The following is a 27,480-nucleotide window of genomic DNA, read 5'->3' as shown; positions in this document are numbered from 1 at the left end:
AGGTGGTAGTGGAGGGTTGACATCGGCCGACGACAGCTATGGGCTACAGACGCGGCGCACCCAGCGAACGACGCCGTCGGCGCCCGCCGAGACGATGGTGTGGGCGTCGAGCCAGACGGCTGCCTTCACACCGCCGGCATGGGCGTTCTTGAGCACAGCCTTTTGCATCGGCCGCTCCACGGACCATACATAGATGTTCGTATCGAGGGACGCGCTGAGCGCATGCGCGCCGTCCGGCGACCACTGAATCGAGTCGATACGCGCCGTATGGAATACCCACTGCGAAAGCTTGAGTGTCTGTGCCTCGACATCGTACACGAGGATCTTGCCGCTGCTCTCGCCGACGGCCAGGAGCGAGGCGTCTGGTGAGAAGGCCATCGCTGTGATGGCGCTCCGTCCGTGGCTCAGCTCGCCGAGAGGATGCAGGGCACCGTCGTAGCGGAAGAGATACACTTTGGCGTCTTGCGCACCGATCGCCACGAGCGACGCCTGCGAGGCGAGGCATGTAGCATCGTCGGGCCACGTAGCTCGGTGCGATACGCACTCGCCATCGTGGGATACGACGTCCATGCCCGTGTCAGTCAGCACAAACGAGGCCCTGTCGCATACTTGCAAGCTGCGAATGTGGCCACTTACGTCGTGCTTCGTCACGCTTCCATCGTGCCGGATCACACGCAGCGCATTGTCCAACGACGCCACGACCCATGCGGAAGACGTCGAGCCCATCCGGACCGGACTCGGCCATGCTGCCTCGCGAGGGCAACGATCAACACACTCGTCATACAAGTAGACGCGGCCGTCGACACAGGCTGCGGCGATCTTTCCGCCGCTCACAGCCACGTCCACAAGACCCATCGTGGGGCCCACGAGCGTGTCGCGGACACGCAGCGCACCCGGATCGAGCACGGTCAGCATCCCATGGAAGCTCAGCGATACAATCGCCCCTGCTGTCCACACAAGACCGACCTGCTGCGCCAGGACGCGGTCCTGCGCATCTGAGCGCCATTCGCACACGAGCGTGCGGGCCGCCACATCCCACACACGCACGGCCCCATCGGCTCCCGCAGAAGCTAGGTGCTTCGAGTCAGGCGCAAAAGAGACCGCGAAAATGGTGCCTTGATGCGCCTCGATCGTGCCGTGCAGATCACCACTCACACCATCGTACACACACAGCCGGCCATCGGCACCCGCGGACACAAACGTCGCGCCATCCGGCGCATACGCTACATCATGCACAAAACGCGTATGGTGCGACAGAGTGCGCGCGTACTTGAAAGGCACGCCCGTATAGAACAGAACATGGGCGTCGTCCGCACCTGTCGCGGCCCGGAACGGCCGCTGTGCACGCACCGCGACGGCATTCACAGGCTTGCTGTGTCCATTCAGCTCGCCCACACTCGAGCCTGTATCCACCAGAAACGTATGGGTATACTTTTCGCGGCCCTCGCCCGCCACGAGAATCCGCTTGCTCTCGCCATCCCACTGTAGATCGTGCACACGTCCACCTAGCGCAGCCACTTCAAGCTTGAGCATCTGCTCCGTGCCAGCTACGTCCCACACACGCACCTTGCCCGTGACATCGGCGCTCGCCACATAATAGCCACTCGGACTCAAACGCGCCACCGTCACGGGCTGCGCATGCTGAGCATACACGACCGTGGCTCGGGGATCCTTCATGTCACGAATCACGACCGTACGACCATGAGCATACACGATTCGATCACCCTGTGCACTGAGCTTGACGCTGCACGCACGCACTGTCGTGGGATTCGGAGCCCACGTCCCGGCCGGTGTCAGCGACATGATGGGAGGCGGACAACCATATGGACTGTGCGCGCCACGTGCCACTTTTCTCACCCACGGCCCCCCACGTCCATGACACGGCGCTTTGCCTCGTGGTGGGACGTCGCCACCGCCACGCAGAACGACGATCCATGGGAGGATCCGACGCTGTATGCGTTTCTGTGCGATGACGTGCAGATTGGATTCATCCAGCCACATGTCTGGGCGGTGCTGCAGCGCTATGCGCACGCCTTTGTGATGGACGAGCGGCGCATGACATTTGGCCCCGCATGCACATCCGTGGACGCACGTACAGACGCGATCAATGCCCTGGCCGTGCAGCTACGTGATCACGGCGAGTTTCCCGAGGCGCTGGGTGGCTGGCGCCATGAGCAGTACGCCGTGTATGGACGAGACAAGTCGCAACGCACCTACATGGCTTTTACACTCGAGCGCGCTGCCTGCGCCCTTTTCGGCTTTGCGACGTTTGGCGTGCATCTCACCGCATACACACCCGATGGACGCGTCTGGGTCCCGAAGCGCTCGGCGACCAAAGCGACATGGCCCGGTATGTACGACAACTCGGTCGCGGGCGGCATCACCGCCGGCGAAAACGTGCTCGATACCATCGTGCGCGAATGCGAGGAGGAAGCGAGTCTCGATCCGGAGCTCGTCACCGCGCACATCCGCGCTGTCGGCGTCATTTCCTACTTTTACAAGACACCGACACACGGGTACCGCCAGCCAGAGATGCAGTACGTTCGCCGCACGACTGACCACAGGTTCCTCTACGACTTGTGCCTGCCCTCGAACGATGTGCGCCTCCAGCCCAACGACCAAGAGGCGCAGTCGTTCGAGCTGATGGACAGGGACACCATTTGGCAGCTCATAGTAGCAGGCGCCTTCAAGCCCAACTGTACTCTAGGTACGTGCACTGACGCTCTGACACCAGTCCTTTTGGACTTTTTCATACGGCATGGTTGGCTCACGCCGGAGAAGGAGCCGGACTATACCAAGCTCGTAGCACTCCTGCACACGCCCTTGCGTGTGCCCACGCCCTAAGTTTGCACCAACGTAATGGTAGTGTATTTTGGCAAGTACGTGCACTAAGAATCACACTTTCGGCGGCACGCAGACCTGTATCGACCACGTCCCTCGTCCCTGGGCAATGCCGGTATCACAGAGTAAAAGACATGGTCAGTATATGGATCAACATGTCGGGAAAAGAGACACAAAGCTTAGAGCGAGAGCTTCGTGTGACGCCAGTGACGGCGGTTCTTGTTGTACTGGATCTTGTTGTCCGTCTTCATGCGGAACCAGTTGGGGATCGAGCTGAGGTGTTAGGCAGCATGGCAGATACATACCGGTTCTGGCGGGCAGCCTTGGCCAGCTTGACCTTGGTACGGAACGTCTTGTGCGAAGGCTGGTGGCGTTAGTCCGGCGTGCTACACGGTCACATACCATGATAGTTCTGCTGGACGTTGGGTAGGAGAAACACCGAGGTGTCGTAGGAGGACCCACTAGCGTAAAGAGGTCACGTGTAAAACTATACCCTATGCAGTATCGTGTATCTCCACATCATCCAGAACCCGGGCGCCGGCTCAGCTCCATGCTCGCACGGGCCCGTCTTGGGCGTATCTCCGCGCCGCTGGGGCGACCAGACTGGGTACCACCATGACCTCCCATTATGCGCACCAACCTGTGCCGGCCACCGATGTGTTCAAGCCAGACATTTTCCGTGGAAAGGTGGTGCTTGTTACAGGAGGGGGCTCTGGTATTTGCTACAAGATCACCGAGACGCTCATGCGCTTCGGCTGTAAGGCAGCGATCGTGGGCCGGAAGGCGGACCGGTTGCAGGAGGCAGCACAGCAGCTGTCGCGCGATACCGGCTCGCAGGCGATATCTCTGCCTGGCGACGTGCGCCAGTACGTGGCGATGCAGCAGATCGTCAAGAAGACCATCGACCAGTTCGGCCATATCGACTTTGTGATTTGCGGAGCGGCTGGCAATTTCATGTCGCCTCTGCAGGGCCTGTCATCGAATGCTTTCCGCGCCATTCTGGAGATTGATTTGCTCGGTACATTTAACACGGTTCGCGCCACGATGGACGAAATAAAGCGCACTCACGGCTCATACTTGCACATTTCAGCTACGCTGCACTACTCTGGTTTGCCATGGCAGGGTGCGGCGTCGTCGGCCAAAGCAGGTGTAGATGCTCTCTCGAATGTGGTGGCAGTGGAGCTCGGGCCTTTTGGCGTGCGTAGTAATTGCATTGCCCCTGGTCTGATTGCCGGTACGGAAGGCGCGAGTCGTCTCTTGCCACAGGGCTCAGAAGAGCTGGCTCGCTCGCTGATCCCATGTCAGCGAGTCGGTGAACGCACAGACATTGCTAATGCAGCCGTTTTCCTGTTCAGCGACGCGGCCAACTGGATCACAGGCCAGGTGATTGTGGTGGATGGTGGCCACATGCACTTCCGCAGTGCCTGGCTGCCATACCCCGACAGCATGCTCGACCCACGCTCCTTCAAGGATCTGTTTCCGGGTCTGCGTCTCTAGTGAGAAGATAGGTGTTGGGATAACGTATCCACGAGCTCGGCTTTCCGGCTGTGCTTTCGCAAGCCATACATGTCGCACGCCTGCTTGAGGTCGTGCACCGTGAGCTGGCCCAAGGTACCTTGTCGATGCAGCCGGCGGACCAAGTCGTCTGGCACAGCCGATGAGCTTTCGACGGCCTTGTCCGTTTGAACGCGCGCGTCCTGTTGCAAAGTTTCGTGCCATGCTTGAATGAACGACCGAGAGCGCCGCTCGATCATGTCATAGTCGGGCAAGATAGTGTCACGATACGTCGGCATAGGGGTATGAAAAGCCTGGGCCACGAGCAGGTCGTAATGAAACTGCAGGGCCGGGTTCACAAAGACGTCGGGATTAAAGGGGCTTTTGCGGGTATAGCTCTCGATGATTTTGCTGGCTGCGCCGACTTGCTCGGGCTTGGCCGAGAGTGTCTTGATCGGGGGAGGCGTGCGGATGTCGTCGGCGAACGGCATCACGATCAAATGCATTCCTGGGGGCTGGCACTGCTGTCCATCCTCATCTAGCTCTTCTGCCTGGGGTAGAAGCACGGCGATACTCGGTGTGGTATTTTCACGCGGCGTAAACAGCGTCAGAGCCAGCTTGTCTTTCGTCAGCATGGATTGGAGGAGGGCCGCGAAGGCACACTTGCTCCCCGGATGCTCGAGGTCCGAGGGGTACAAAAAGTAGGCGTGCTTGATATTCTCGTAAAAGTGCAGCGTGGAGCGGTCCTTGAAGCCTAGTAGCACGAGACCCGGAATACTGCCACACTGTCGAAGGCCCTGCATTTCTTCATCACTAAACGTAACATAGTCATGGGACGACGCTGCACGTAGCTCGTACGCATTCGTGATCTGTTCCGCCTGCACAGGCTCGCCATTGGCAGCGCGGACAGGGCGTGTGATGTTCACGACCTCGTACAAATCATATGGATCCTCGTGGCCATAAGATGTCACCTTGACTGGCAAGTCGCGCGTGGCCTCCGAAATGAGGCTGTAGCCCTTGACGTGAATGCGCCATCGTGTGGCATGGGACGTCTTGGACAGCGGCCCGAGGTCCATCAGCAGATCTAGGACGACACGCTTGGGCATCTCGCGACTGCTGATCTGCTCCTCCAGCTCCGCAAATTTGGACGTCGAGTCCCACGCACTGCGCTTTGGCCCATTTTGGTCCTGCAACTGCCGCAAACGCCACGGGCGTAGGGTATCCTGCAGCAAACCGTCGTCATACACGCCCAATATGTCGGCATAGAATGCGTGCATACGAAACGAGCTTCCGAGGAAGAAAGGCTCCACCTCAATACCACGTCGGTAATAGTCGCGAATTCGATCAATGCACGCTTTCTGGATATACTTCTTGTGAGGAGGAGCATGTGGCTCGTCCTGGTTGGTGAGGAAAAACACACGACGTGTGCCGGCCCGGACGCTGGCAGTGATCACATGCAAGGCATTCGCCAAGACGTGGTCCACATTCATGGTCGAGCTAGCAGGTGGGAAACGCGTGCGCGCCGCTGGCGGATCGGCTTGCAGCGCGGTCAAAAGCTGTTGCAGCTCAAAGGTCGTCGGCACATCAACCTGCTTAAGCCGTGCATACTCGATCGTATGCGGATAATAAGGGTTCTTGCTCGGCGTGATCATCCGCGACGCATCGGTATTCCATAGCATAATACCGACATAATCTTTGGGCGAGCTGACGAGCTTGATATGCATGAAGCGCAGAGCCGCGCGCAATGCCATGATAAATGCGGTCTCATGTTCCACCTCTTCATGCATGTGCATGCCAGCATCGATAACAAAGAGGACCGCATCGCGGTGAAAGTAGCCCTCCCAAGGCAGCGCGGACGCCGCCGGCTCCGTGGCGTCCATGAACAACGCAGGTCCCCTGCGTAAGTGGAGGTTCAGAACTCGGGTGGCGCGCGTCAGACACGCGTGTGGCCGACGCTCCCATATGGATACGACGGCCCCCGTGGAGCAGGCCATGCCTCTGCTGCCAGAGCATCCTGAAGCGCCTGTGGATATGCCTGCACCAGAGGCGAGCGAGTCGACCAAAGAAGCTGTGGCGCCTAGTACTTCTTCACGACGCGCACCGCGCCCATCCCTGCCGCCTCAGAAAGGCACGACGGTTTTTCCGCTGGCGCGTGTATCGAAAATCATCAAGGCGGATAGTGCTGTGGACATTTGCAGTAAAGAAGCTACGTTTCTTATAAGTGCAGCTACGGTATGTATGCTATACTGACCTGTGTAGGAGCTGTTTGTACGCAAGTTTGCTGAGGAAGGATGTACCAATGCGCGGTTGGAGAAGCGCAAAATGGTCCGCTACGATGATATGGGTACGTGTGCATGACTTATATTCAGCCAAAGCCGTGATGCAAAATGAATACATGGACTTTTTACGAGACATTGTCCCCATGACGATGCCCTTGTCAATGGCCTTGAAGCTGCGTGAAGAGCGCGATCCACCGACCGCCGAGCCGTCTGATGCGCCACAGCAAGACAAGAAACTAGACAAAGACGAGACACCCTTCGAGGCGCCAGCGACGCCGCAGGCCTCGGACGCGAACGACGTGTCCATGGACGAGGCCGGCCACGACGCGTCACAGCAGGAAATGGTTGGCCACGTGGTGTAACAGGCTGAAGTAGAAAAAAAGCGACAACTACAGGGTTCGAACCTGTGCGGGCGGAGCCCATGAGATATCGAATGAATCAAGTTCAAGTCTCACCCATTAACCTCTCTGGCAAGTTGCCATGCGATCAGCGGAGCCCTTGCAGTCTGTTTCTATAAGCTTGAGGCATCTCCATACCGTCGCCCTACTTAAATGAGCCCGTTGGCTTCCAGGAGCAGCACAATCGAATGCGTAATCTCAGCAATGCTTTGCTGCGATACATCCACGACGAGATCTGCATCATTAGGGGCCTCGTAAACGTCGTCAACACCCGTGAAGCCCTGGATTTCACCGCGACGAGCCTTGGCATAGTTGCCGCGGCGGTCGTGCTTCTCACAGTACTCGATCGGCGTCGCGACGTGCACGAGGAAGAAGTTGTTGGAACCACCCCCCTTGAGGATCGTCTCGCGCGCAAGGCGGCGCGAATGCTCATACGGAGCGATGGGCGACGCAATCACAGCAGCACCTGCGCGCGTAAGCTCACAAGCCACAAAAGCGATACGCTGCAGGTTCTTGTGGCGGTCTTCCGGCGAGAAACCAAGCTCCGATGACAGCTCATGACGCACAGTATCACCGAGCAGAAGCGAGACACTGCGACCACCCTGCTCGTGGAGCTTGACCTGGAGCGCACGAGCAATTTGGTCCTTGCCCGAATTCAGCAAACCTGTGAGCAGGATCGTAAAGCCTTGGCTCGTCTTGGGTGGGTAGCTTTCACGGAGCGTCTTGACGACACTCTCGTAGCTGAACCACTCGGGGATAGGCGCACCAGTGCGCAGACGCTTACGGAGCTCCGTACCGCTAATGTTGAGCGTCGCAGCACCCGCCGGCACCTCGTCCACAGGCTGGTACTCGTCTGTGTCAGGCAGATACGTCATCATCTGGAACGGCACCATCTCGATGCCAAGCTCCTCCGTGTACTTTTTGACGAGATCTTGCGCATCGTACGGGCCGTAAAAGTCTTCGCCTTGGCTGTTCTTGCCAGGGCCAGCGTGATCACGACCAACAATAAAGTGCGATACACCAAAGTTCTTGCGAATAATCGCGTGCCACAATGCCTCACGAGGTCCAGCCATACGCATGGCAAGTGGCAGGAGCGCAAGTGTGGCCATACCCTTCGGGTAGCGGGGCATCAGGCTCTGGTAGACACGCACGCGCGTGTAGTGGTCGACATCACCCGGCTTGGTCAGGCCAACAACGGGATGGATGAGGACATTGGCCTGCAGCTTACGAGCCGCACGGACGGTCAGTTCACGGTGCGCGCGGTGCATCGGGTTACGAGTCTGGAAAGCCACGACGCGGCGCCACGCGACCTTGTTGAAGTGGTGGCGCAACTCAGCTGGCGTGAAGCGCAGCTCGACGTAGTCAAAGTATTGTGGCTTGTTGATGGCCTGCACAGCACCGCCGACGTACACGTCCTTGACGTTGTTGTACAGAAAGGCGACGGCAGGGTGGGCCTGGTCATCCGCACCCATAACAAGCTTGGCTTCGCGCGAACGATCGACATCAAACAGGTCCGACACGGTCAGAATCGCAATGACGGCATCGTCGCGCGGGTCACGGAGCGTCACACGGCGACCTTCCTCCAGACCCAGCGACTGCACTTGCTCCTTGGACACATCGAGCGTGATGGGCATCGGGAACAGAGAGCCGTCAGCGAGACGCATGTTGGTAAGGCATCCCTCATAATCCGCCTTGTTCATGAAGCCTTCGAGCGGCGAGAAGCCACCGGTGATGATGAGCTCCAAGTCACACAGTTGGCGCTCGTTGAGGACAATGTCAGGCAGCGTTTCTGCCTCTTCCAGCAGCGACGCCGCGATAGACGCATCGCGCGCCAAGAGATCCTTAAGAACACCACCGTGCGGAGGATTGACCATGATGAGAAGATAGGGTAAAGTCTACCATGGGCATGCCATGCCACGACTTTCTCGGCGCCTCGGTCGATTGCGCCATCGGACGTTCCGCAGTCGGCCTACTCCACAACACGTGACAGGCCACGGACCAACAAGCGCCTTGGCTCAGGCACGCCGGACTTTTTGCGCCGAGTTACGTCTTTGGCTCTACGGGAAAGAGTACGATTAGGCCTTGGAGATCTCGACCGAGTTGGTGGCACCGAGAGCCTTCTTGATCTCACCGTAGATACTGAACTGCAGGGCCGTGAGGGTACCGACCATGACAAGACGCGTCTTGAGACCCGTGAAGAGACCACGCACACCGAGTTCCTTCGACAGCTTGAAGAGACGGCCACCCGTCGTCTCACCGGGCGCGGCCTTGGTCTTGTTTACCTTCGAGAGCAGCGTGTCAGCAGGCTGCGAGATCGTGGCAGCAGCGAAACCGGCAATCAGACCCGAGCCAAGGTTGAACACAGGGGCCTCCGTAGAAGTAAGCTCCGACTTGCTCTTGCCGTAGAGCTTGAGGGCCTGCTCCAGCACAATCTCCATCGTAGCGAACTTGGCCATGTTGTAAGGCACCTGCTTGAACAGGATAGGACCGAAACCGGCGTAGAAGCCCATAACACCCTCCTCACGGGCAATACGAGCGAAACCACCAGCGAGACCGCTAGCGAACGTGGGCTGCGACACGAGACGAATACGCGTGGCCTCCAGAGGGCAGAGAGCAATGTCAGCCACAAACTCGGCAAGGGCCGAGGCGGCGAGGTAGACGCTCATGCGGTTCTCCTGGGCCGTCTTCATACCAATGTTCTCGACAATCACCTTCTTGAACAGCTCGTAACCACCGAACTTAAGACCACCCTGCAGGAAGTAACCCAAGCAGGTAGGGCCGAAACCGGTGAGCAGAGCACCAGCACCCTCAGCACGCACGATCTGGCTGAAGCTGCCGAACATGCCCTTGTTGTACACGGCAGGCTCGAGCTGGATACGGGTCTTGACGACGTCAATAGGCGTCATGGCACCGTGCGTCACACCACAGCAAATAGCACCAGCCAGGGCGAAACGAGCGTACAGGTCCACACCCGTCGGGGGCTTGGCGGGCGTGACGGCATCCTTGATCTCAGCGGCGGAGTGAATAGGGTACGAAGCGCCCATGAAGTTCTGGATGTACGACATGTCGGATATACGAGAAAGCGGTGGTCAGATGAAAGAAAACCGTTACGCCCGACTTCCTTAGCGACCCATCCCGGTCGTGGCAGACATGCATATGCACGTGTTGCGCAGATAGGGGATCTGATAGGGCCAGAATTTGGCACCCTATCCTATGACATACCTGCACCTATACCCGTGTACATGTTTCGTCAGCAAAGCTCTATATCGTGGCTCTGGCGCCTACTCTTCCAGTCCGCGGAAGAGGAGCTCCAGCACCTGGGACGTGTCGGGAGCGCGCTTCGCGTACTGGAGCGTGATCGTGTGGATGCTGTTCCGAATGCGCGTGACAAGCTGGCGCAAGATAGGAAATAGTTCGGCGTCTGTAGCATCCTCGCGCGAAGCGATAATCAGCATCTCAGGTGCGCGCTCGACGCACGATTGAACCAACGCGCTGCGCTGCGCGCTGGGAACGGGCTGGCTGGGCCTGTGACGGCCTTCATACACGACGTCTGACCACGGATCCCGAGGATCAATCCCTGGGAAACACCGCGCATTCGAAAGTGACTCGAGACGCAGACACACATAGCCCAGTTGCTTGACCTGCGTGAGTGCCAGTAGTTCCTTGGTGGGTTCGTACATTTGGAACAGGCCGCTGCTACGTCGCGCGCCAGCGAGGTGCGTGTACCGTCCTGCGAGCATCTTGGGGTATACAATCGAGAGATGCTCGGGCGCCTCAATGCCCTTCAGGCGGCGCTGGCCCATGGAAATGATACCTAGACCCAGCCGACGAAGAAATACCACGTCGCGCGGTGTGCCGCTGTGGGACACCGCCTCGCTGCCTGCCGAGTGCGGCAAATGTTCGTCGTCCTTGTACTTTTCAAATACGCGCTCCAACTCCTGGATCACATCGCGGCTGACCAAAATTTGACCGCCGTCCGCGGCAGCGCTGATTCGGGCCGCTCGATTGACCATCGGCCCAAAGTAGTCCATGCGGTTGTTGACGGGATCGATCTCACATACAGGGCAGCCCCAGTGCACACCAATGCGCACGCTGAGTCCGCGGTACAGGAGTGTGCCGTCGTCGGCGTAGACCGTTTGGGTCGTGGGCGAGTCGAGAATTTCCTGAGGCCAGTCGATGGTGAGCAGACGCATCTGGACACTAAAGCACCACAGCAAGGCCGCACAGACCGACGGGAACGATACCATGAACGCGTCGCCTTCTGTCTTGACTTCGTATCCGCCGATACTCCGCATCTGGCGCCGAAGCAGCAGGTTATGGAGCCGAATCGCTGACTGCATACTGGGATTCGTCTCCCATAGCAGCGTCGAATTCTTGATATCGGTGAACACGAGCGCCACCTGTCCAATGGGTGGCATCACTTCACGCTCGAGGCGGGCGAGGGTGCTGTCCATATCATTGCGGCCGCGGCGCATGAGGGTTTTGTCCACGGTGGCACGCTGCGTCGCGTGAACATTGAGGTGCTCGTGGAAGAGGCCAGCGACCGTCACAACCATCACCGCGATAGGCTCCTTGGCGCCGTACGCAATAGCCATATCGCGGAGCTTCTGAGATGCAATGCGCGGTTTGTTGTGGTCCATGCGCGCGATATCCACGGCCATTTGGTAAGAGAGGTACTTCCACAGCTCTGTGTTGGCCACAATCACAAACTCGTCTGCATCAGTCAGCTCGATCGAGTGGACAGAGGGACACGCTGTAATGACCGGTGTCAGGTGAAAATGACCAAAGGCCCGGGCCACCGGAGTCTTGTCGTTGACATAGTTGCGCAGCGATACCCATCCCTCGGCGGCTCGAATGCGTTCCGTTTCGTCGCGATGGAGTGGATCGTGCTGCTTGCCAAGCACACGCACCAAGCCGCCAGCGCGCGAGAGCACGGCCACCGTTTGCCCGATATTGGCGACGTACAGCGTGTGCTGCCGCTGGTACGCCAACAGTGCCATGGCGCCACTCTGCCACAGGTGCATATCCGGCGATGTCACGGAGCCCCAGCCCCAAAAGACCTCCTGAGATCCATGCATCTCGCCTGTATGCGGAGGCTCTGTGTGCTCTGCATGCACGCGGAGGACGTACTCGGCATACATTTGGTTGAGTCGCAGAAATGCACGCCGGATCGCCATCGGCACCGGGTCGTTGATGGCGGGCGGCGACGGCAGTCGCCTCAACTCCTCGTCAAGGACATGAGCGGCGCGGTCCGTAATGTACCGCGCGATACGTGTGCCAGCGAGCGACGAGTGCGAGCGGCCATCAATCAGACCAAACAGACTCTCGTTCTCTTCGCCACGGAAATTGGGCACCACAAGATCAAACACACTAAACGCGTCATGGAAGCCAATCGAGTCAGCAATGCCATACGGCATCGCGTTGAGATGCGCTAGCGTAGTACGCACACGGCGGTGATCGGAGTCATCGGGAAGCGGCTGGTGCGTCATGGTCACTTCCATCAGGCCCAGCAGGCGCAGATGGCGCAGGCGATTGAAGTCGGCCAAATTCTTTTCACGGCCGTGGACATCAGCCATCTTGGGCTTGATCTCGAAGCGCTTGTTGCCGGACAAGTTCAGGTACCGCAGCTCAGGGTTCGCATTCCAGTTCCAGTCATAGTGCCAGTTGGCGATGTTGTACTTGAGAGCATTGTTCCCTGCGTCGATGGCGCGCAGCTCCTTGAGCCGGCCCAGCTCGGTCGGCAGCGACTGGAGTTTGTTGCCGTTAATAAAGAGGACGCGCAGCTGCTGCAGATGCTCAAGATCGTCGGCAGGCAGGGCGCTCAGACTGTTCGACGACATATACAGTTCCTGCAGCTGGGGCATCGCGACGAGCGCACCGGACGGCACCTCGTACAGCTCATTCATCGAGACATTCAGGATTTCGAGCTCATGAAAGTGCATGAGCACAGCAAACACATCGTCCGAAAATCGGTTATCCGCAATGCTCATGCACACCAGAGAGCGCGCCAGCGGCATATCGGTCGATTCGGGTATGGGCAGCGCACTGAGTACATTGGAGCTGGCATTGAGGGTCTGCAGGCTGTGGCAGTGCCATAGACTCTGAGGCAACGTGCGCAAATTGTTGTCACGCACATCAAGGTGCGCCAGTGCCGACAGCGAGCCGATGGACTCGGGGAGGTGCGCCAGCGCATTCGTGGCACAGCTTAGATACTCGAGCTGGCCCAAGGCTCCGAGGGGAGGTAGCGACGCGAATTGGTTGTGGTCCAGCACCAGGGAGTGGAGCTGTGGGACGGACTGAAACAGGCTTTCATTGATGGTCACGAGGTTCGCGTGCGACAGGTTGAGGTGCGTTAGCGACGTCGTGACAGAGGCTGCCAGATGAACGCGTGTAAGTGGGTTGTGTAAGAGCTCTAGCATTTGCAGCTGGTGCCCGACATCCCCCTCGATGTGCGTCAGGTAATTGTGCGAAGCCAAGAGGCGCTCGAGTTGGGGGAGCGATAGCAGGTCGCCCAGCGCATGCAGACTCGTGTGCCGCACATCGAGCACGCGCAATGCATGCAAGTTCTGTATTTCAGCAGGTAGACGGTTGATGTTGTTGCCCACGAGAAAGAGCCGCTCGAGATGCACGAGACGATGTATATCAGGGGGGATGATACTGATGGCGTTGAACGACAGGTCCAGGTCCCTCAGGTTCGGAATCGCACAGATACGCATGGGAAACGTGTCTAGACGGTTGTTCGACAGATTCAGGTACTGCAGCGCGGACATGTCCGGCATATACGCCGGCACACTGGACAGCCGATTGTTGTTCGCACGGATCACTTTGAGGGCTGGCAGTGTGTGGAGGGGAATATGGTCCAGATCCAGCAGTCGATTGGAGCTCACGTCGAGATGCGTGAGTTGCTGGATGGCCGTGACACTCTCAGGCACGCGCTTCAGTGCCAGAGATGCGATGCGGAGCATGCGCAGGTTTTTGCACAATTGCACAAAGTCGATCGGCACGTCCGTCAGTGGATTCATAGACAGATCCAGGCTCACCACCCACTCAGCACAGCTGTATACAGGCACAGGAATCATGGTAAGGTGCATGCCCTGCAGATTCATGTGCTTGTACGTCTGATCCTGGTGCTCGTGCGGCGTGATTCTCACAGTAGACGCACGGTCAGCACGGTAGACGAAGCGAAGCAAGAAACTCAGATCTTGCCGGCCCAACTCATCCAGCCCATCCGCTTCCGTGTAGCCGGCCTGGATGAGTCGGCGTCGAAGTATACGCGCAGGACGTTCGGTAGGCGCAAGTGGCCGGTCCGTGCCGCGCTCATATAGAAACAGGCGGTGACCTTGGGGGTCCGGAATCGCCGCATGTCGTCCCAGAGCATAGGCGAGTTCCGACGCGGCGGTCTCGACGGCACAGGACAGAATCACATAAGTATCGTTCTGCATATACACACGCACGAATGTCTTGCCTGTAGATATATCGACGTCCATCGAACGGAACACGAGCGGGGCGGGCGGATCCGGCACCTGAGGCAACATCGGGGTATCCAGCGGCGGTGTGGCTTCAGTGCGTCGCGGCCGCAAAAAAGGAAAGTGGGAGGCAGTAGCCGAGCGGTGGCGTCGCCCAAATGCTGCATGCCCCACGGACATGAGTGCTGACTTTTTCGATGGCACATGCGGCATGCAGGCATCCTCCGTGTCTTCTTCCTTGGGGGCGGCACGCCGGAAAAAGCGGGGCTTTCTCGGCTCGGACATCTCGTCAAAAGGATTCATGTGCATCGTCGCGGCAGGAGAGCAGGCCTCCATCACAGGTTCATAAATCACAATTTGGGATGAGTCGCTATCCGTGAGACGGTGCGACGTTGGCGATGGAGCCACCTCGTTCTCATCCACATATTCGCCTACCACATCTTTCATGTGGTGTTCGCCGGCATGTGAGAGAACTGCCCAGCTTTCAGGCGGCTTCCATGTCGAGATAGGCCCCGCTTCAGGCAAAAACATGGGACTAGCACTGCGAATACTCGGCGCGGCTCTCAGATCGCCAGGAAACAAGGCGCCGTGAGGTGACATGCTGGGAGAGTGGACTGCCTCAGATCGCGGAGAGACCGACTCGCTTCGCCGAGATTCATGATGAGGTATGATAGGTGTCATTCTGGTCACACTCCTCCTAGGAGTGGATGGCGAGGCACGAAGCATGTCCTCACTCGTTCGAGGACGAGCAATGATGTCGTCCATCTTATCAAGATTTGTATCGAGCGTGACACCGTGTGTTTTTCCCGCCGATATAGCTGACTCATTTGAAGACACGTAGTGCAGCGGCTCGAACAGCATAGATGCGCGCGACGGTTGTGCCTCTGACTCGACAGGAAGCCGCGAGGGGCTCTGGGAAGATGCAAGACGCTTGTGATGCTTGTCTCTCCGGAAGGAGCGCTTGTCTGCTAAATTTCCTTTTCGCGCATGCATTCCTTGACGGATAAGAGCGAAGGGATTGAGAGACCGCAGGCTCAAGCCGTGATTCGGCTCATGCGCCTCAGGCGGCGGCTCAGACGCCTTCAAAGGCCATGGCGTCGATGGCAGAAGCGCTTTGGCATCTTCACGTAGCCAAGGTGAAATGGTATCGTATATTTGGCCATCCTCTCGCTTTACTTGCTCTACTTTGTGCTCAATGATACCCCCCGGCATGCGCACATCCGGCTCGGGGTCCATGTCGTCGCAGAGGAGCACCAAGAAGCAGCCCTGGGTGGAGGGGACCCTGACTGACGAGTGGAGGGCATCGAGGTTGCTGGTAGGGCCGCGTCTGGGTTCGCAGTCGGGCCACAACAACCTACAGAGGCTGCGTGCGCATGAGTGCAGGCGGTGACGATGCGAATCCACCTGGATTCAAGTATATTGGCCTAGGACTGGCAGTGGGGAGTGGGCTGTTTATTGGGTCGTCGTTTGTCTTTAAAAAAAAAGGGTTGTTGGCTGCGCAGCGCAAGTACAACACGACACCCGGTGAATCGCATGCATATCTGAAGAGCGCAATGTGGTGGACAGGCATGATCATTATGATACTTGGAGAAGTGCTGAATTTTGTGGCGTACATGTTTGCCGATGCTGTGCTGGTTACACCCATGGGGGCCTTGTCTGTGGTGGTGTGTGCTATCTTGTCAGCTATCTTCTTGCACGAGCATCTCACCCTGTTTGGCAAAGTGGGATGCTTCCTCTGTGTGGTAGGCTCAGTCATTATTGCCATTAATGCTCCTGAACAAAACGTGAGCGGAAACATTCGCAAGTACGAGCATTTGTTTATCGCGCCCGGCTTTCTTACGTGGCTCGGTATATGTGTGGTCGCCTCACTCATTCTCATGTTCATCTTGGCACCCAAATATGGGAAAAAGAATATGCTCGTCTATATAACGGTCTGCAGTGTGATTGGTGGACTCAGTGTCAGTGTCACATCTGGCCTGGGCTCCGCCATCATTTTGTCGATTCGCGGGTCCAATCAATTTACGTATTGGTTCACCTATTTTCTGCTCGTCTTCGTGATTGTTACATTGCTGATCGAAATCAACTACCTCAACAAGGCTCTGGAGCTGTTTAACACCGCCGCTGTGACGCCCACGTATTATGTCCTTTTTACGGCGTCCACCATAATTACGTCCGTGATCCTGTCACAGGGTATGCATACCGGTGCTATCTCCATTGTCACTATTGTCTTTGGCTTCTTCACTATTTGCGCCGGCATCGCACTTTTGCAGCTCAGCAAGATGGATCCTGAAGAGTTGCAGCGCCAAAAGCGTCTCGACAGAAAGTCATCCATGCTCATGAGCGTCATGGAAATGGGCCACGAGCTCGAAAAAGAGCACCACAGTGTGACAGAGCTCGAAGATCCCGGTGTAGACTCGATTCGTGGTGGCATGGGCATCGTCGGCAGTATTATTCGCGCCAATAGTACGCGCAAGGCCTCCCGTCGTTGGCAGCGCTCATCGCAAGACACAAGTATGGAGCCATTGTCGGCGCAGCGCATCCGCTGTCATGCTAATGCGCCAAGATACCAATTGTACGACAGGCCCATGCAACCAACCTCGCTAGAACCGGCCGATTCGGAGGATCAACACGTGCGGTTCGTACCGGGCGCTGAGCAGGAACATGGACACCACGGTTGGATAGAAAACCCCCAGATGGACATGCTTGACGCCAAGCCGCATAACTCATCATCCCAACATCTTGTGCCTATTCTTGAAAATGGAGCTGCATCCCACCACCGTCATTCCAGCTTGTCTTTACCGCCTCTGGATGTGGATGGCGACGTAGGAGATCAAAGTGCCGCGCATTTGCATGCTGCGCCATCGTATGACCCATCCAGCTTTGGTATGTTTATGGACATGGACCAAGACCTCGAGAAAGAGGCAAATGAGAAACTCCTCGCCTCGCCCACTGGCATTGTCGAGCAGTACTACGAAAATACAACTCCGCATTCTATCGGATCGGGGCGACGATCGACCACAAGGCACGCAACGCAGCGCGCTGCATCGAGCTCACGCGAACACATCAGCTTCGACCTCTTCAAGTCACGAAAACGTTCACACGCATCTACAAGCCCGCGACACTTTACCGTGCCAGGCATACGCACATTGTCCAAGTCAACCTCCCTGAACGCTTCACAGGATGCGGCAGAGGAAGAACAGGAACGGGAAGATCTCCTTTCACCCAATATATAGTGAATTCCTTGTATATATGTATGTCTACCATGTCTTAGGCCTGGGCCTTGTCTGCATTTCGCAAGTTATATTGGTACCGCTGGGAGGTGAGCAAGTGCGTAGCAACGTACCAGGAGGCGCAAAACCTGGACGCCCTGTGCCGTAGCATTTGTGAGGTGGCAGGCAAAAAGCAGCATATTTCTCGGCTGAACGCGTAGCGCAAAACGCATGAACACACATGAGTACATGAAAAGCGTCGGTGTCATGCTCCAGGAGATCATCGTCTCATCTTTCTTCAGGTCTGCAATCGCAGCAAGTGGCAGACCCCAATTGGCCACAGGACCCCAAAAATGCGTTGACTGGATGTAAGTGTTGTGATACATACAAAAAAGTACTCTCGAGCGGCAGGCGAACGCAGCCAAGTTACAAAGGAACTCGACATGGTAGGGCACTGAGGGAAAATTTGTGGCACAAGCCCAAGAGACGGAAAATGCAGCCAGTCCTCGTCATAAATCCCAATCACGTTTTCCATACCCCGCATTGCTTCTTTATGATTTCACTAGGCAACCATCACATACTATGGACCAACGGTAATTCCTATCCCTATGTGCTTACTTGTGAGGACCAGCCTTGAGCACTTCAGGCTTGACTTCGTTCTCATGCTGGACAAAGGCCTCAGCAAACATGCCCGCAAGCTTCTTGAGCTGGTCTTCAAAGGCCGAGCGGTCAGACCATGTCGAAGCGGGGTTGAGCAACTCGGATGGCACGTTGTTGACCGCCTTCGGGATCTGGAAGTCAAAGAGACCAGGTCCGAACGGTTCATACTCTGCATTAGCGAGCGAACCATCGTGGATGGCGTCCAGAATAGCCCGTGTGTACTTGAGAGGGCAACGGCGACCCACGCCAAACTTGCCGCCAGTCCAGCCAGTGTTCACAAGCCAGGCATTGCACTTAACATGGCTCATGCGCTCAGCAAGCATTGACGCATACCGCTGAGGAGGGAGCACAATGAATGGCTGACCGTAACACGACGAGAACGTAGGCGAGGGTTCCGTCACACCATCCTCTGTGCCAGGAGTCTTGGACGTGTAACCAGCGATAAAGTGGTACTGAGCTTGCTCTGACGTCAGTTTCGACACAGGTGGCAGCACGCCGAATGCATCGCAGGTAAGCATGATCACATTCGAGGGCTGCTTCGAAGTCATACACGGAATCACGGCATTCGGGATGAAGTTAATAGGGTACGCGCATCGAGTGTTCTCCGTGATGTGTGAGTCTTCGAACTTGGCATCGCGCGTCTCCGGATCGAATGTCACGTTTTCCAAGATCGAACCGAAGCGAATGGCGTCGAAAATCTCCGGCTCCTTATCGTGCTTCAGACCTATGCATTTAGCGTAGCAACCACCTTCAATGTTGAACACACCCTCATCAGACCAGACGTGTTCATCGTCACCAATCAGGTCGCGATGAACGTCAGCCGAGAGCGTCGTCTTACCGGTGCCCGACAGACCAAAGAAAATAGAAACGTCACCAGCTTTTCCTTGGTTGACCGAGGAGTGAAGCGACAGCTGTCCGTACTTGATAGGCTGAAGGTAGTGCATAACTGAGAAGATACCTTTCTTCATTTCACCAGCATACTCAGTGCCGAGGATGACCATTTCACGGCGCTTAAAGTTGATTTCAACCGAGGTCGTCGAGGTCATACCAGTGGTGAATCGATTGGCAGGGAAATGTCCAGCATTGTAGACCGTGAAGTCGGGCTCGCCAAAGTTTTCGAGCTCTTCGCGCGTTGGACGAATGAGCATATTGTGCATGAAAAGGGCATGATAGGCACGGGCGGCAATGATACGCACCTTGATGCGGTACTTTGGATGCCAGCCGGCGAAGCCATCAAACACGTAAATGTCATCACGCGTGTTTAGATAGTCAATCGCACGCTCACGGTTGATCTCGAACGTGTGCTCATCAAGCTTAATGTTGACAGGTCCCCACCATACATCATCCTTGGAGGTCTCTTCGTAAACAATACGCTTGTCCTTGGGGCTACGACCCGTCTTCTTGCCAGAGAAGTTGATTAGTGCACCACTCGAAGCAATCACAGCGCCTTCTTTGCGAATGGCTTCCTCGTAGAGCTGGGCGACAGGCAAGTTGCGCTTGATAGCCACGCGGCTCATGTCGAAACCTGCGTTGGAGAACATTGAGATGTCAACGTCAAGAAGAGGACTGTGAGATGCAGCTTGGTTGGGGAGCTCATCGTGGTGGTTTCCTGGAGACGTCATGATTCTTGATAAGAGTTGATGGGGTGACCCCGCCCTGCCGTAACATGAGCTTATATAGGGGCTTGTACAATGCGCGCCGGCGTTAGTGTGTAGGAGACATGCTTTGTCCCCGATGTAATTGGGCGAATGAACGAATGGTATGTATGGAGAAACCACGCCATATGCAAGAATCCCATCGATGTTGTCTCTTATTGGTTCGGGTGAAATCGGGGTGTCTCTCCCCATACGCACAGACCTCACGATGAATGGCCCTTTGGGGACAATTTACGCACGGTCTCCGGATGAAGTAATTGTACCTAATTATTGGCGGAGGTCAGCTTATCTAGGAAGTAATTTTTCTGACGAATGAGGGTCAGGTGAAGAAACGTATTGCGCGCGAGACAATCTCGATCGCATCCGAGAAAAAATTTAAGAACACCATGCGGTTGCTGACGCACAACCTGCTCGCGTGCCATGCCAAAGGATGCGGGTCGTCATCCAACAATTTTCCTTTGCAGCTGCAAAATGTTCAGCTTGAGCTAATTGAGGCGGAATACAACGATGTTTTTTTGAGAGGATTTCTTCCCAAACTTGCATGGCCTGCATTGTTCACGACGGCGCGTCAGGTACGTACTTTGGGTATTCACAGGCAGTTGGGTGATGAAACGATACCTGAAAATCCACCTGATTTCCTCTCGACTCCGCCAAGCGAAGAGTTTCTTCGTGCATTGCACCATGTCCTTCTGGAGGTACGTTGTTCATGGGCTCACGGAAAGATTCACGTATCGGAAGGAGAAATGGTTTGCCCCAATTGTGCACATATCTACCCGATTCGCAGCGGTATTCCTAACATGCTCCTGGCTGAGCATGAGATTCCTAAGTAGAGCAACGAAGCATGGTACCACGACGAGCCATGTCGAGTGTGCATCACGTGTAGAATATCTGCGTTCAGCAATTTTGGCCATTTTGGCCTTGGGAGGGTAACGGCAAGACTATGACAAGATAGGCAGAAAGTTCCCCACGACGTATCCTGGGAGATCGAAGGGATCGCGTTTGATGGTAAAACACCACGTACAGGGAATATGCTTGCCCGTAGGCGAGATCAGCGTACATTTGGTCATGACCGACTGTGTCGTGTTTTCAAACGCGTGACTCGCAAATGTTTCCCAGTAATGAATGACTGATTCCTTGTCCATGAATTGATAAATGTACTTTCCCATCAGATCGTCCTTACTCCACTGTGTCAACATGCAGAACTCTGCGCCCACGACCGCAATTTCACACGTCCTGCGCCAGACGACGGTAGGTGTACCTGAAAAGGAGATGAGCTTCTCAAATTCAAGAATGGTCCGTTGGAACGCACGTTCCACAAAAATCTCGTCTTCTTCACTGAGCGGCATTTGCAATGCAATGAGTGACGGGCGGTATATAGCCAATGCACGCACGATCCGTAGAACATCTGCTTTCTCGTACTTTTGCGTTGCATACTTTAGTAGAATATGGTAGCCTTCGGTGTAAGGGAACGGCCTGGTATTGTCACGATACACTTTAGCCACGCGCTGACGCCATATCTGATCCATATGAATTTCACTTTCGGGTTTATATGGCATACCAGGACGCTGCTGTATCGCCGCATGATGAGACAGGTCTGCCTCTGCATTACTCCGCAAGCTAGTTTCAGTATCGAATTGCGTCATGTCTGGTGCCTTTCCGAGTACGGTTGTATTTGGCATGTTTGGTCCATGAACAAACGAAAGCGGCGAAAATGTATTTTGGGGGGATTGACCGAGCATGCTGCCGGACTGCAATGTTGACGATGGTTGGGGCACACCATTCGGGTTCAGCTCATCTTCACCCATGGGCATATTGCTGATATGAGTATAACTTTCCATCAAGTCCATCGCGGGTATAGAAGGCCCATCGGGCGAATCGGAGCTCTGTTTCGAGTAGTCCATGTCATGGATCATGGACGAGAGGATCGAGCTTTCGAGAGAGACGGGTTCGTTGCTCCATATGGATCCTTTATCGGTAGCCGCAGAGCGCCCCACATCAGGTCGCATGAAGCGAGATAAGTTCTGAGCTGCATGCTGATCATTGGGGCGCAAGAAGCCATGTGAAGTAGTGTTCCCAAATAAGGAGGGGTTCGTAAAATGGGCGCCGGGGTGTGAAACGGAGAGCCTATCGGGAGCATTGTTCAATAATATGCTTGTATCTCGTCGAGGTGTTGTGGTATGATGATGCATGGACTCTGTCGGTGTCACGGCCGATGCAGATGATGGAATTTCATCTTCTTCTAAGAGGTACTTGGCTTTTTTTCGATATCCATCCACACACTGGTGTGCAAGTCCTTTTCTGACACATCTCTGACACGGACGCGAGTCATCGCATGTCAGATGTGCTTTCTGGCAGTGATAACAGGCTCTGCTGGCCTTTTTGCGTCGCGCCGGACGCTCCGCCTGCGTTTTTGGAGCAGCAGCCTGCTCTACCCGCATCTGCGCATACGATTTGTCAGGCGAAGGAGAAAAGATAGTTTGGCCTGCCGCTGTTCCGACCGCTACCTCCGTATTCTCTCCCATCTCAGCACATGCAGGGATGGCGGCGCTGTTACTATGCGTGGATGCTGTTTGGGTGGAGCCAACGAGCCAGGGTGGAATTTTTTAGCACTTGATTACTTTGTAAGGCAGGGAGAGTCCTTTCAATTCTTGGCTCGAGTGCCGCTTTCCCCTCATCCTAAGGGTAGAAGCGAGACTATTAGACCGTCTTCTCATCGAACCTGTACGCGCCCCTCATAGGCCCACTGCCATGCACGACAATACGCAACAGGACATCCTACACAGCCCTGCTTGGGCCTCTTTCATCTAGTGAAATGTTGAGTCATGTAGATATGGGTTATCTATCGCAATCGAGATATCATAGTCAGCATCCACACATCACCATACGTGCCGACACGGCTCGGTTCATAGGGCAACGCGTGTGACGCAGCTGGGGCAAATGCATTCTACACTTTCGACACGCACGAGAAAGTGCACGCATTTCATGACGGGAGCGCACACGGTCTTCAGTGAGATCCATGCGCCACAGGTTTCTTGCCAAACTTCTCCCATGCGCAGTAAGCCACAAAGGCCGTGACACCGAGTGTTAGACCAGGGAACATGTGTGTCACATAGTAACGCATCGAGAAAATAGGGTGCTTGCGCCACGCTTCACGCTTTGCCCAACGGTCATGAAAGAGTTCCGACATGATAGATTCTGGGTCTGAGCTACGACGCACGTACGCTTGGGAAGCAACAAACGCTGTGCAGAGCAAGCGGCGTGCTGGGACGATGGCTGTGGGTCCACCCGACATCACGTGACTCAGTTGGGCTGGGTCATTCGCTACGCGCGTAGCTTGGACAGCCGTCAGTTCTGTCGGTGATGCCTGTCGGCGGCGCGGCGCCTAGAAAAACACCGCGGGTGCAGGTGAAGGAAGAGGACACATCCGATGAAGATATGCCTCTGAGCATGTCGCAGGCACCCGATAACGACTCTGACTCTGATGTGCCTATGTCGAGTCAGCAAGCGATGGAAGTGAATGGTGAAGACGACGAGGAAGACGCGCCGTTAGCAGGTAGCAAGCGCAAGCGGACGCGCCAAATTTCTTCCGACATCGAAGGCGGTGGAGAACAGCGCTGGACGACCCTCATTCACAAGGGACCCAAGTTCCCTGAACCGTATACCCCTCTTCCCAGAGATGTAATGCTGAAGTACGACGGGAAACCCGTACCGCTGCCACCCGAATCCGAGGAAGTAGCCATGTTTTACGCTGTCAAACTCGAGTCCCAGCATGCTTCAAACCCTATCTTTAATCGAAACTTTTTCGAGGACTTCTGTGGGTACCTGAAAAAGTATCCACCTAAAGACGGCACCAAAATTCAAAAATTCGAAAAGCTCGATTTCCGGGATATGTATAACTACTGGATGTCGCTCAAGAATGCCGAAGCGGAACGCAAAAAGAGCATGGCCCCATCCATGCGCAAGGCGGAATTGGCAGAACGCAAAGCCATTGATAACGAGTACAAGCTGTGTTTAGTCGATGGCTTAGAGCAAAAAGCAGGGAATGTCACTGTCGAGCCGCCTGGCTTGTTTTTGGGTCGTGGCGCGCATCCCAAGGCGGGCCGTGTCAAGACGCGCATAATGCCTGAGCAAATTACCATTAACCACAGCGCAGATCATCCTCCGCCCAAACCACCCAAAGGTCACTCATGGGGTGAAGTGGTAGAGCGTAAAGACGTAACATGGCTTGCACTGTGGCGCGAGAACATCAATGGTGGCTTCAAGTACGTATTTTTGGATGCCTCGAGTACGTTCAAGACCGAATCGGATCGTGAAAAATTTGAGAAAGCTCGTCGTCTTGATACCTGTGTCAAGCAGGTCAGAACTGATGTGCTGAAAAATCTAAAATCAAAAGATGTGCTCACCAAAATGATCGCAACCATTGTGTGGCTCATCGACAACTTCTCACTTCGTGCTGGCAATGAAAAAGGCGAAGACGAGGCAGAGACATATGGTGTTTGCTCGTTGCGATGCGGACATGCGACACTCCTGCCACCCAACCAACTCAATTTGTCTTTTTTGGGCAAAGACTCCATGAAGTTCGACGAAACCCTTACCTTATCCAATGCAGATGTTTATAAGAACATTGCAGCGTTCCTGAAATCGGATGGTCATCAACGGAAGGGGCCGGACGACCCCATTTTTGCCGCTCCAAAAGCACGAGGCGACGCTATGACACCATTGCCACCTGATGTCGTGAATCAATTTCTTGGCCGCTACATGAAGGGCCTGAGCGCCAAGGTGTTCCGTACGTACAATGCATCGGCCACATTCCAGGGGCTGCTGGACGAAACGGAATCATGGCTTGCAGCTCGGCCTACGAAACAGGAGCGTGAAATTACACCGGCCAACCTTCGGATCGCCTACAACGAAGCGAATCGACAGGTAGCGATTCTCTGCAATCATCAGAAAACGGTGAATCATGCCGTGCTCAACAAGTCCCTGGACCGCACGAAAGACAAGATCTTTGGCATTCGATACGACATATACAAAGAGCAACAAAAGTTGCTTACATTTCACAACGTTGCAGACCTCAAGAGAGACTATGCGCCCAAAGACTATGATTTTGCCAAGCACTGGAATCTGATTCTTCAGAAACTTGATCTGGACGTGAACCACATCCAGGAGCATGAGGAACATTTGATCGAAGCCAAAAAGGCTCGAATGGTCACGGCATTTGAGCGCCAAGAGTCTGAGCGCAAGTACCAGGAAGAGCAGCGCAAGGTTAAGAAAGAAGAGGAAACCGATGTAAAAATATCCAAAATCGCTTCTCGCGCTGATTTGGAAGCCGAACTCAAGAAGCTGGACGCACACCTCAAGGTACTGGAACGCGAGCGGACATCGAACAAGAGCGAGGCCCATTCTTGCAATGTGCCATCGACAGCCCGTCGTATTCTTGCCAAGTACGAGGCGATCAAGAAGCAGGAAGCAGAGCTACTGAACAAAAACAATACGAGTGACGTGTCGCTTGGTACCTCCAAAATGAACTACATCGACCCACGCATTACCGTTGCCTGGCTAAAAAAATGGGACGCCAAACTCGAAAAAATTGCGCCACGCAAGCCTGCTAAAAAAGCTTCGGATACCAACAACAAAAGCAAGAAGGAAGAAGCGTCATCCGCTGCACCTGACCCCGCTTCCAGCGAGAAGATGGAGTTGGACTTGAAGCAGATGAACATTGGCCAATTTTTCCCCATGGCACTTCAAAAGAAGTTTAAATGGGCCTCCTTCGATGATCATGGTGCGCCTCTTTCAGCTGACTGGACTTTTGTGAAGGATGCACGCAGCAAAATGCGCAAATTGGGTAGTGCAGAACGTAAATAAGCAAGGCACGGTGCAGACACTCAGAGCAAACCAATGAAGGTGGGAGGAGGCCGGGTCAAAGTAAGCGGAAAGTAAATAACTGTCCTGTCGCGCCCGAGATCCCAGTACCAGAGGCAAGATGGCCGAGTGGTCTAAGGCGCAACGTTAAGGTTTCCTTAATTCATAAGCACTAGCTTCCGTTGTCTTCGGGCGTGGGTTCGAATCCCACTCTTGTCACACTTTTTTCGTCGGCTCCATTCTTGGCTCTACACATGCCGCGGCTATGAAATCTCTCAGGGTGGATGCACATTCAACTCAAATTGGATTCTAGCCAACCAAGCTGCGGGGTCTCGTCTACTGCGTTTTTTTGGTCCGCGTCCTCTTCGTTGAGGGACGTGAATGGATCAGCGTACATGACGCCATCATCGAATTCGAGCGATAAGCACTGATCGCACTGGGACGTTGGTGTGGCCGGGGGCACAAAAGTGGTGCAAATGAGACTGCTGTGGGGCTCCAGCAATGGCTTGATAGCACGATATACATAGGGAACGATGGTGCTTTCACTGTCCACCGATCGTGGCTGAGCGGCAGGTCGTCGATGCCGGCGGTCGTCGTCGGACGCGCTTGAGTCATCGTCTTCCTTTTCGCGGCGGCGTCTAGTGGTTGACTTGCTCCGCCGCCGTGTGTGAGTGTTGTCTTCTTCGTTACTTGAGTCGGACGAGTCGATGTCTTGAATCCGGACTTTTCGTGGCCTGGGCTCCTCCTCCTCCTCCTCGTCGTCGTCGTTGTTATCGTGATCGTCGTCATCGGATGCTTCCGTGCTAGCGAAAGCCATGGGCAAGATGGGAATCTTTTCGATGTGCTGGTCGTAGATGAGCAGATCAAGGAGAGCTACGACGTGCTCCTGCTCGAGTTCCGTATCGGTGAGGCGGGCCTGCCGAAGGTAGCGGTGCACCTGCTGGGCGGTGGGGAACTGGTGGGTATGTGAGGCAGGGTACAAGGCAGAAGAGCGGCCGTCTTTGGGCCATGTTTTGGACTGGATGAAGCGTAGGCAGGCCATGGACAGTTCGTGAATGAAACCGGTATCTAATTCATTGTCGGTGTACCAAGGTCCGCCGGACAATTCGATGGACGGTGTGAGATCATAGAGCATGTAGATTTTGCGCGTAGGGAACTTGACGGACTTGACGGACTTGACGAGCTGCTTCTGCTCCAGCAGGCGGAGACAGCGCGTCATGACGGTCTGATGCAGATTCGTGCGCGCCTTGATCAGCTTGGTCCATATGCCTTCATTTTTGGCTTCCTTGATGTGGTTGTAGATAATGAGCTCGTTGGCATCCATGCTGCCCAGCAGGCTCGCCTCTCCTCGCGAGACGGCGACGTATTGGATCCCGCGGGGTCCCTTTTGCGCCGTGAACAGGTTCTTTTTCAGGAGGCCGTTGATCGCAAGAAGCTGTTCCTCAATGGGCGCGTTCGAAAACTGCACGGACAGCTCATCACCTGTGAGTGTGTGCTCTGGCGCTGCGAGGGCTGCGCCGTGAATCTGCTTTTCTAGTGGCGACAGGCCCTGGGCCTCGGGGGCCGCTGCTTTCGGTGGCATGAGGAGGACGAAAAAAAGCTGCGAACCTCCATTTGAC

General features: G+C 55.5%; 16 protein-coding genes and 2 non-coding genes across 18 annotated transcripts; 7 read left to right on the top strand and 11 right to left on the bottom strand.

Moving 5' to 3' along the window:
* Nucleotides 1–36: 36 nt before the first annotated feature.
* Nucleotides 37–1,803, bottom strand: MRET_0720 (actin cortical patch component; the record flags this gene model as incomplete). Its single annotated transcript, XM_027627347.1, has 1 exon — nucleotides 37–1,803. One exon carries the CDS (start codon nucleotides 1,801–1,803, stop codon nucleotides 37–39), a length of 1,767 nt encoding a protein of 588 aa, XP_027483140.1.
* Nucleotides 1,804–1,875: 72 nt separating this feature from the next.
* MRET_0719 (thiamine pyrophosphokinase-related protein) lies at nucleotides 1,876–2,844 on the top strand (the record flags this gene model as incomplete). The annotated part of the gene is made up of 3 exons (XM_027627346.1): nucleotides 1,876–2,537; nucleotides 2,565–2,707; nucleotides 2,735–2,844. 3 exons carry the CDS (start codon nucleotides 1,876–1,878, stop codon nucleotides 2,842–2,844), a joined length of 915 nt encoding a protein of 304 aa, XP_027482964.1.
* Nucleotides 2,845–3,020: 176 nt separating this feature from the next.
* Nucleotides 3,021–3,246, bottom strand: MRET_0718 (large subunit ribosomal protein L39e; the record flags this gene model as incomplete). The annotated part of the gene is made up of 3 exons (XM_027627345.1): nucleotides 3,021–3,114; nucleotides 3,147–3,205; nucleotides 3,244–3,246. 3 exons carry the CDS (start codon nucleotides 3,244–3,246, stop codon nucleotides 3,021–3,023), a joined length of 156 nt encoding a protein of 51 aa, XP_027482965.1.
* A 210-nt stretch (nucleotides 3,247–3,456) lies between these two features.
* MRET_0717 (peroxisomal 2,4-dienoyl-CoA reductase) lies at nucleotides 3,457–4,338 on the top strand (the record flags this gene model as incomplete). The annotated part of the gene is made up of 1 exon (XM_027627344.1): nucleotides 3,457–4,338. One exon carries the CDS (start codon nucleotides 3,457–3,459, stop codon nucleotides 4,336–4,338), a length of 882 nt encoding a protein of 293 aa, XP_027482968.1.
* MRET_0716 (ATP-dependent DNA helicase 2 subunit 1) lies at nucleotides 4,335–6,215 on the bottom strand (the record flags this gene model as incomplete). Its single annotated transcript, XM_027627343.1, has 1 exon — nucleotides 4,335–6,215. The coding sequence occupies one exon, from the start codon at nucleotides 6,213–6,215 to the stop codon at nucleotides 4,335–4,337; it is 1,881 nt and encodes a 626-aa protein (XP_027482969.1).
* Nucleotides 6,216–6,297: 82 nt separating this feature from the next.
* Nucleotides 6,298–6,976, top strand: MRET_0715 (histone-like transcription factor (CBF/NF-Y); the record flags this gene model as incomplete). The annotated part of the gene is made up of 3 exons (XM_027627342.1): nucleotides 6,298–6,567; nucleotides 6,595–6,679; nucleotides 6,705–6,976. The coding sequence occupies 3 exons, from the start codon at nucleotides 6,298–6,300 to the stop codon at nucleotides 6,974–6,976; spliced, it is 627 nt and encodes a 208-aa protein (XP_027482966.1).
* A 21-nt stretch (nucleotides 6,977–6,997) lies between these two features.
* MRET_t0010 lies at nucleotides 6,998–7,095 on the bottom strand. Its single transcript has one exon. It is a non-coding gene; the product is annotated as a tRNA-Ser (tRNA).
* Nucleotides 7,096–7,161: 66 nt separating this feature from the next.
* MRET_0714 (sulfate adenylyltransferase) lies at nucleotides 7,162–8,886 on the bottom strand (the record flags this gene model as incomplete). The annotated part of the gene is made up of 1 exon (XM_027627341.1): nucleotides 7,162–8,886. The coding sequence occupies one exon, from the start codon at nucleotides 8,884–8,886 to the stop codon at nucleotides 7,162–7,164; it is 1,725 nt and encodes a 574-aa protein (XP_027482967.1).
* A 201-nt stretch (nucleotides 8,887–9,087) lies between these two features.
* MRET_0713 (solute carrier family 25 (mitochondrial phosphate transporter), member 3) lies at nucleotides 9,088–10,077 on the bottom strand (the record flags this gene model as incomplete). The annotated part of the gene is made up of 1 exon (XM_027627340.1): nucleotides 9,088–10,077. One exon carries the CDS (start codon nucleotides 10,075–10,077, stop codon nucleotides 9,088–9,090), a length of 990 nt encoding a protein of 329 aa, XP_027482972.1.
* Nucleotides 10,078–10,293: 216 nt separating this feature from the next.
* On the bottom strand, nucleotides 10,294–15,714 carry MRET_0712 (adenylate cyclase; the record flags this gene model as incomplete). Its single annotated transcript, XM_027627339.1, has 1 exon — nucleotides 10,294–15,714. One exon carries the CDS (start codon nucleotides 15,712–15,714, stop codon nucleotides 10,294–10,296), a length of 5,421 nt encoding a protein of 1,806 aa, XP_027482973.1.
* A 137-nt stretch (nucleotides 15,715–15,851) lies between these two features.
* Nucleotides 15,852–17,711, top strand: MRET_0711 (DUF803 domain membrane protein; the record flags this gene model as incomplete). Its single annotated transcript, XM_027627338.1, has 1 exon — nucleotides 15,852–17,711. One exon carries the CDS (start codon nucleotides 15,852–15,854, stop codon nucleotides 17,709–17,711), a length of 1,860 nt encoding a protein of 619 aa, XP_027482970.1.
* A 34-nt stretch (nucleotides 17,712–17,745) lies between these two features.
* Nucleotides 17,746–18,132, bottom strand: MRET_0710 (mitochondrial pyruvate carrier 1; the record flags this gene model as incomplete). The annotated part of the gene is made up of 3 exons (XM_027627337.1): nucleotides 17,746–17,790; nucleotides 17,822–18,049; nucleotides 18,076–18,132. 3 exons carry the CDS (start codon nucleotides 18,130–18,132, stop codon nucleotides 17,746–17,748), a joined length of 330 nt encoding a protein of 109 aa, XP_027482971.1.
* Nucleotides 18,133–18,301: 169 nt separating this feature from the next.
* Nucleotides 18,302–19,969, bottom strand: MRET_0709 (phosphoenolpyruvate carboxykinase (ATP); the record flags this gene model as incomplete). Its single annotated transcript, XM_027627336.1, has 1 exon — nucleotides 18,302–19,969. The coding sequence occupies one exon, from the start codon at nucleotides 19,967–19,969 to the stop codon at nucleotides 18,302–18,304; it is 1,668 nt and encodes a 555-aa protein (XP_027483012.1).
* A 419-nt stretch (nucleotides 19,970–20,388) lies between these two features.
* MRET_0708 (multifunctional methyltransferase subunit TRM112) lies at nucleotides 20,389–20,832 on the top strand (the record flags this gene model as incomplete). The annotated part of the gene is made up of 3 exons (XM_027627335.1): nucleotides 20,389–20,574; nucleotides 20,602–20,697; nucleotides 20,725–20,832. 3 exons carry the CDS (start codon nucleotides 20,389–20,391, stop codon nucleotides 20,830–20,832), a joined length of 390 nt encoding a protein of 129 aa, XP_027483011.1.
* Nucleotides 20,833–20,940: 108 nt separating this feature from the next.
* Nucleotides 20,941–22,524, bottom strand: MRET_0707 (transcription activator of gluconeogenesis ERT1; the record flags this gene model as incomplete). The annotated part of the gene is made up of 1 exon (XM_027627334.1): nucleotides 20,941–22,524. The coding sequence occupies one exon, from the start codon at nucleotides 22,522–22,524 to the stop codon at nucleotides 20,941–20,943; it is 1,584 nt and encodes a 527-aa protein (XP_027483014.1).
* An 838-nt stretch (nucleotides 22,525–23,362) lies between these two features.
* Nucleotides 23,363–25,864, top strand: MRET_0706 (DNA topoisomerase I; the record flags this gene model as incomplete). Its single annotated transcript, XM_027627333.1, has 1 exon — nucleotides 23,363–25,864. One exon carries the CDS (start codon nucleotides 23,363–23,365, stop codon nucleotides 25,862–25,864), a length of 2,502 nt encoding a protein of 833 aa, XP_027483013.1.
* A 112-nt stretch (nucleotides 25,865–25,976) lies between these two features.
* On the top strand, nucleotides 25,977–26,081 carry MRET_t0009. Its single transcript has one exon. It is a non-coding gene; the product is annotated as a tRNA-Leu (tRNA).
* Nucleotides 26,082–26,153: 72 nt separating this feature from the next.
* On the bottom strand, nucleotides 26,154–27,443 carry MRET_0705 (DNA-directed RNA polymerase III subunit RPC6; the record flags this gene model as incomplete). The annotated part of the gene is made up of 1 exon (XM_027627332.1): nucleotides 26,154–27,443. The coding sequence occupies one exon, from the start codon at nucleotides 27,441–27,443 to the stop codon at nucleotides 26,154–26,156; it is 1,290 nt and encodes a 429-aa protein (XP_027483016.1).
* Nucleotides 27,444–27,480: the final 37 nt, after the last annotated feature.

This window comes from Malassezia restricta, chromosome I, assembly GCF_003290485.1.
Source record: "Malassezia restricta chromosome I, complete sequence".
In the NCBI taxonomy this organism is placed as follows: Eukaryota; Fungi; Basidiomycota; class Malasseziomycetes; order Malasseziales; family Malasseziaceae; genus Malassezia; species Malassezia restricta.
Note: the sequence above shows the minus strand (reverse complement) of the source record. Positions and strands in the feature narration are given on the sequence as shown.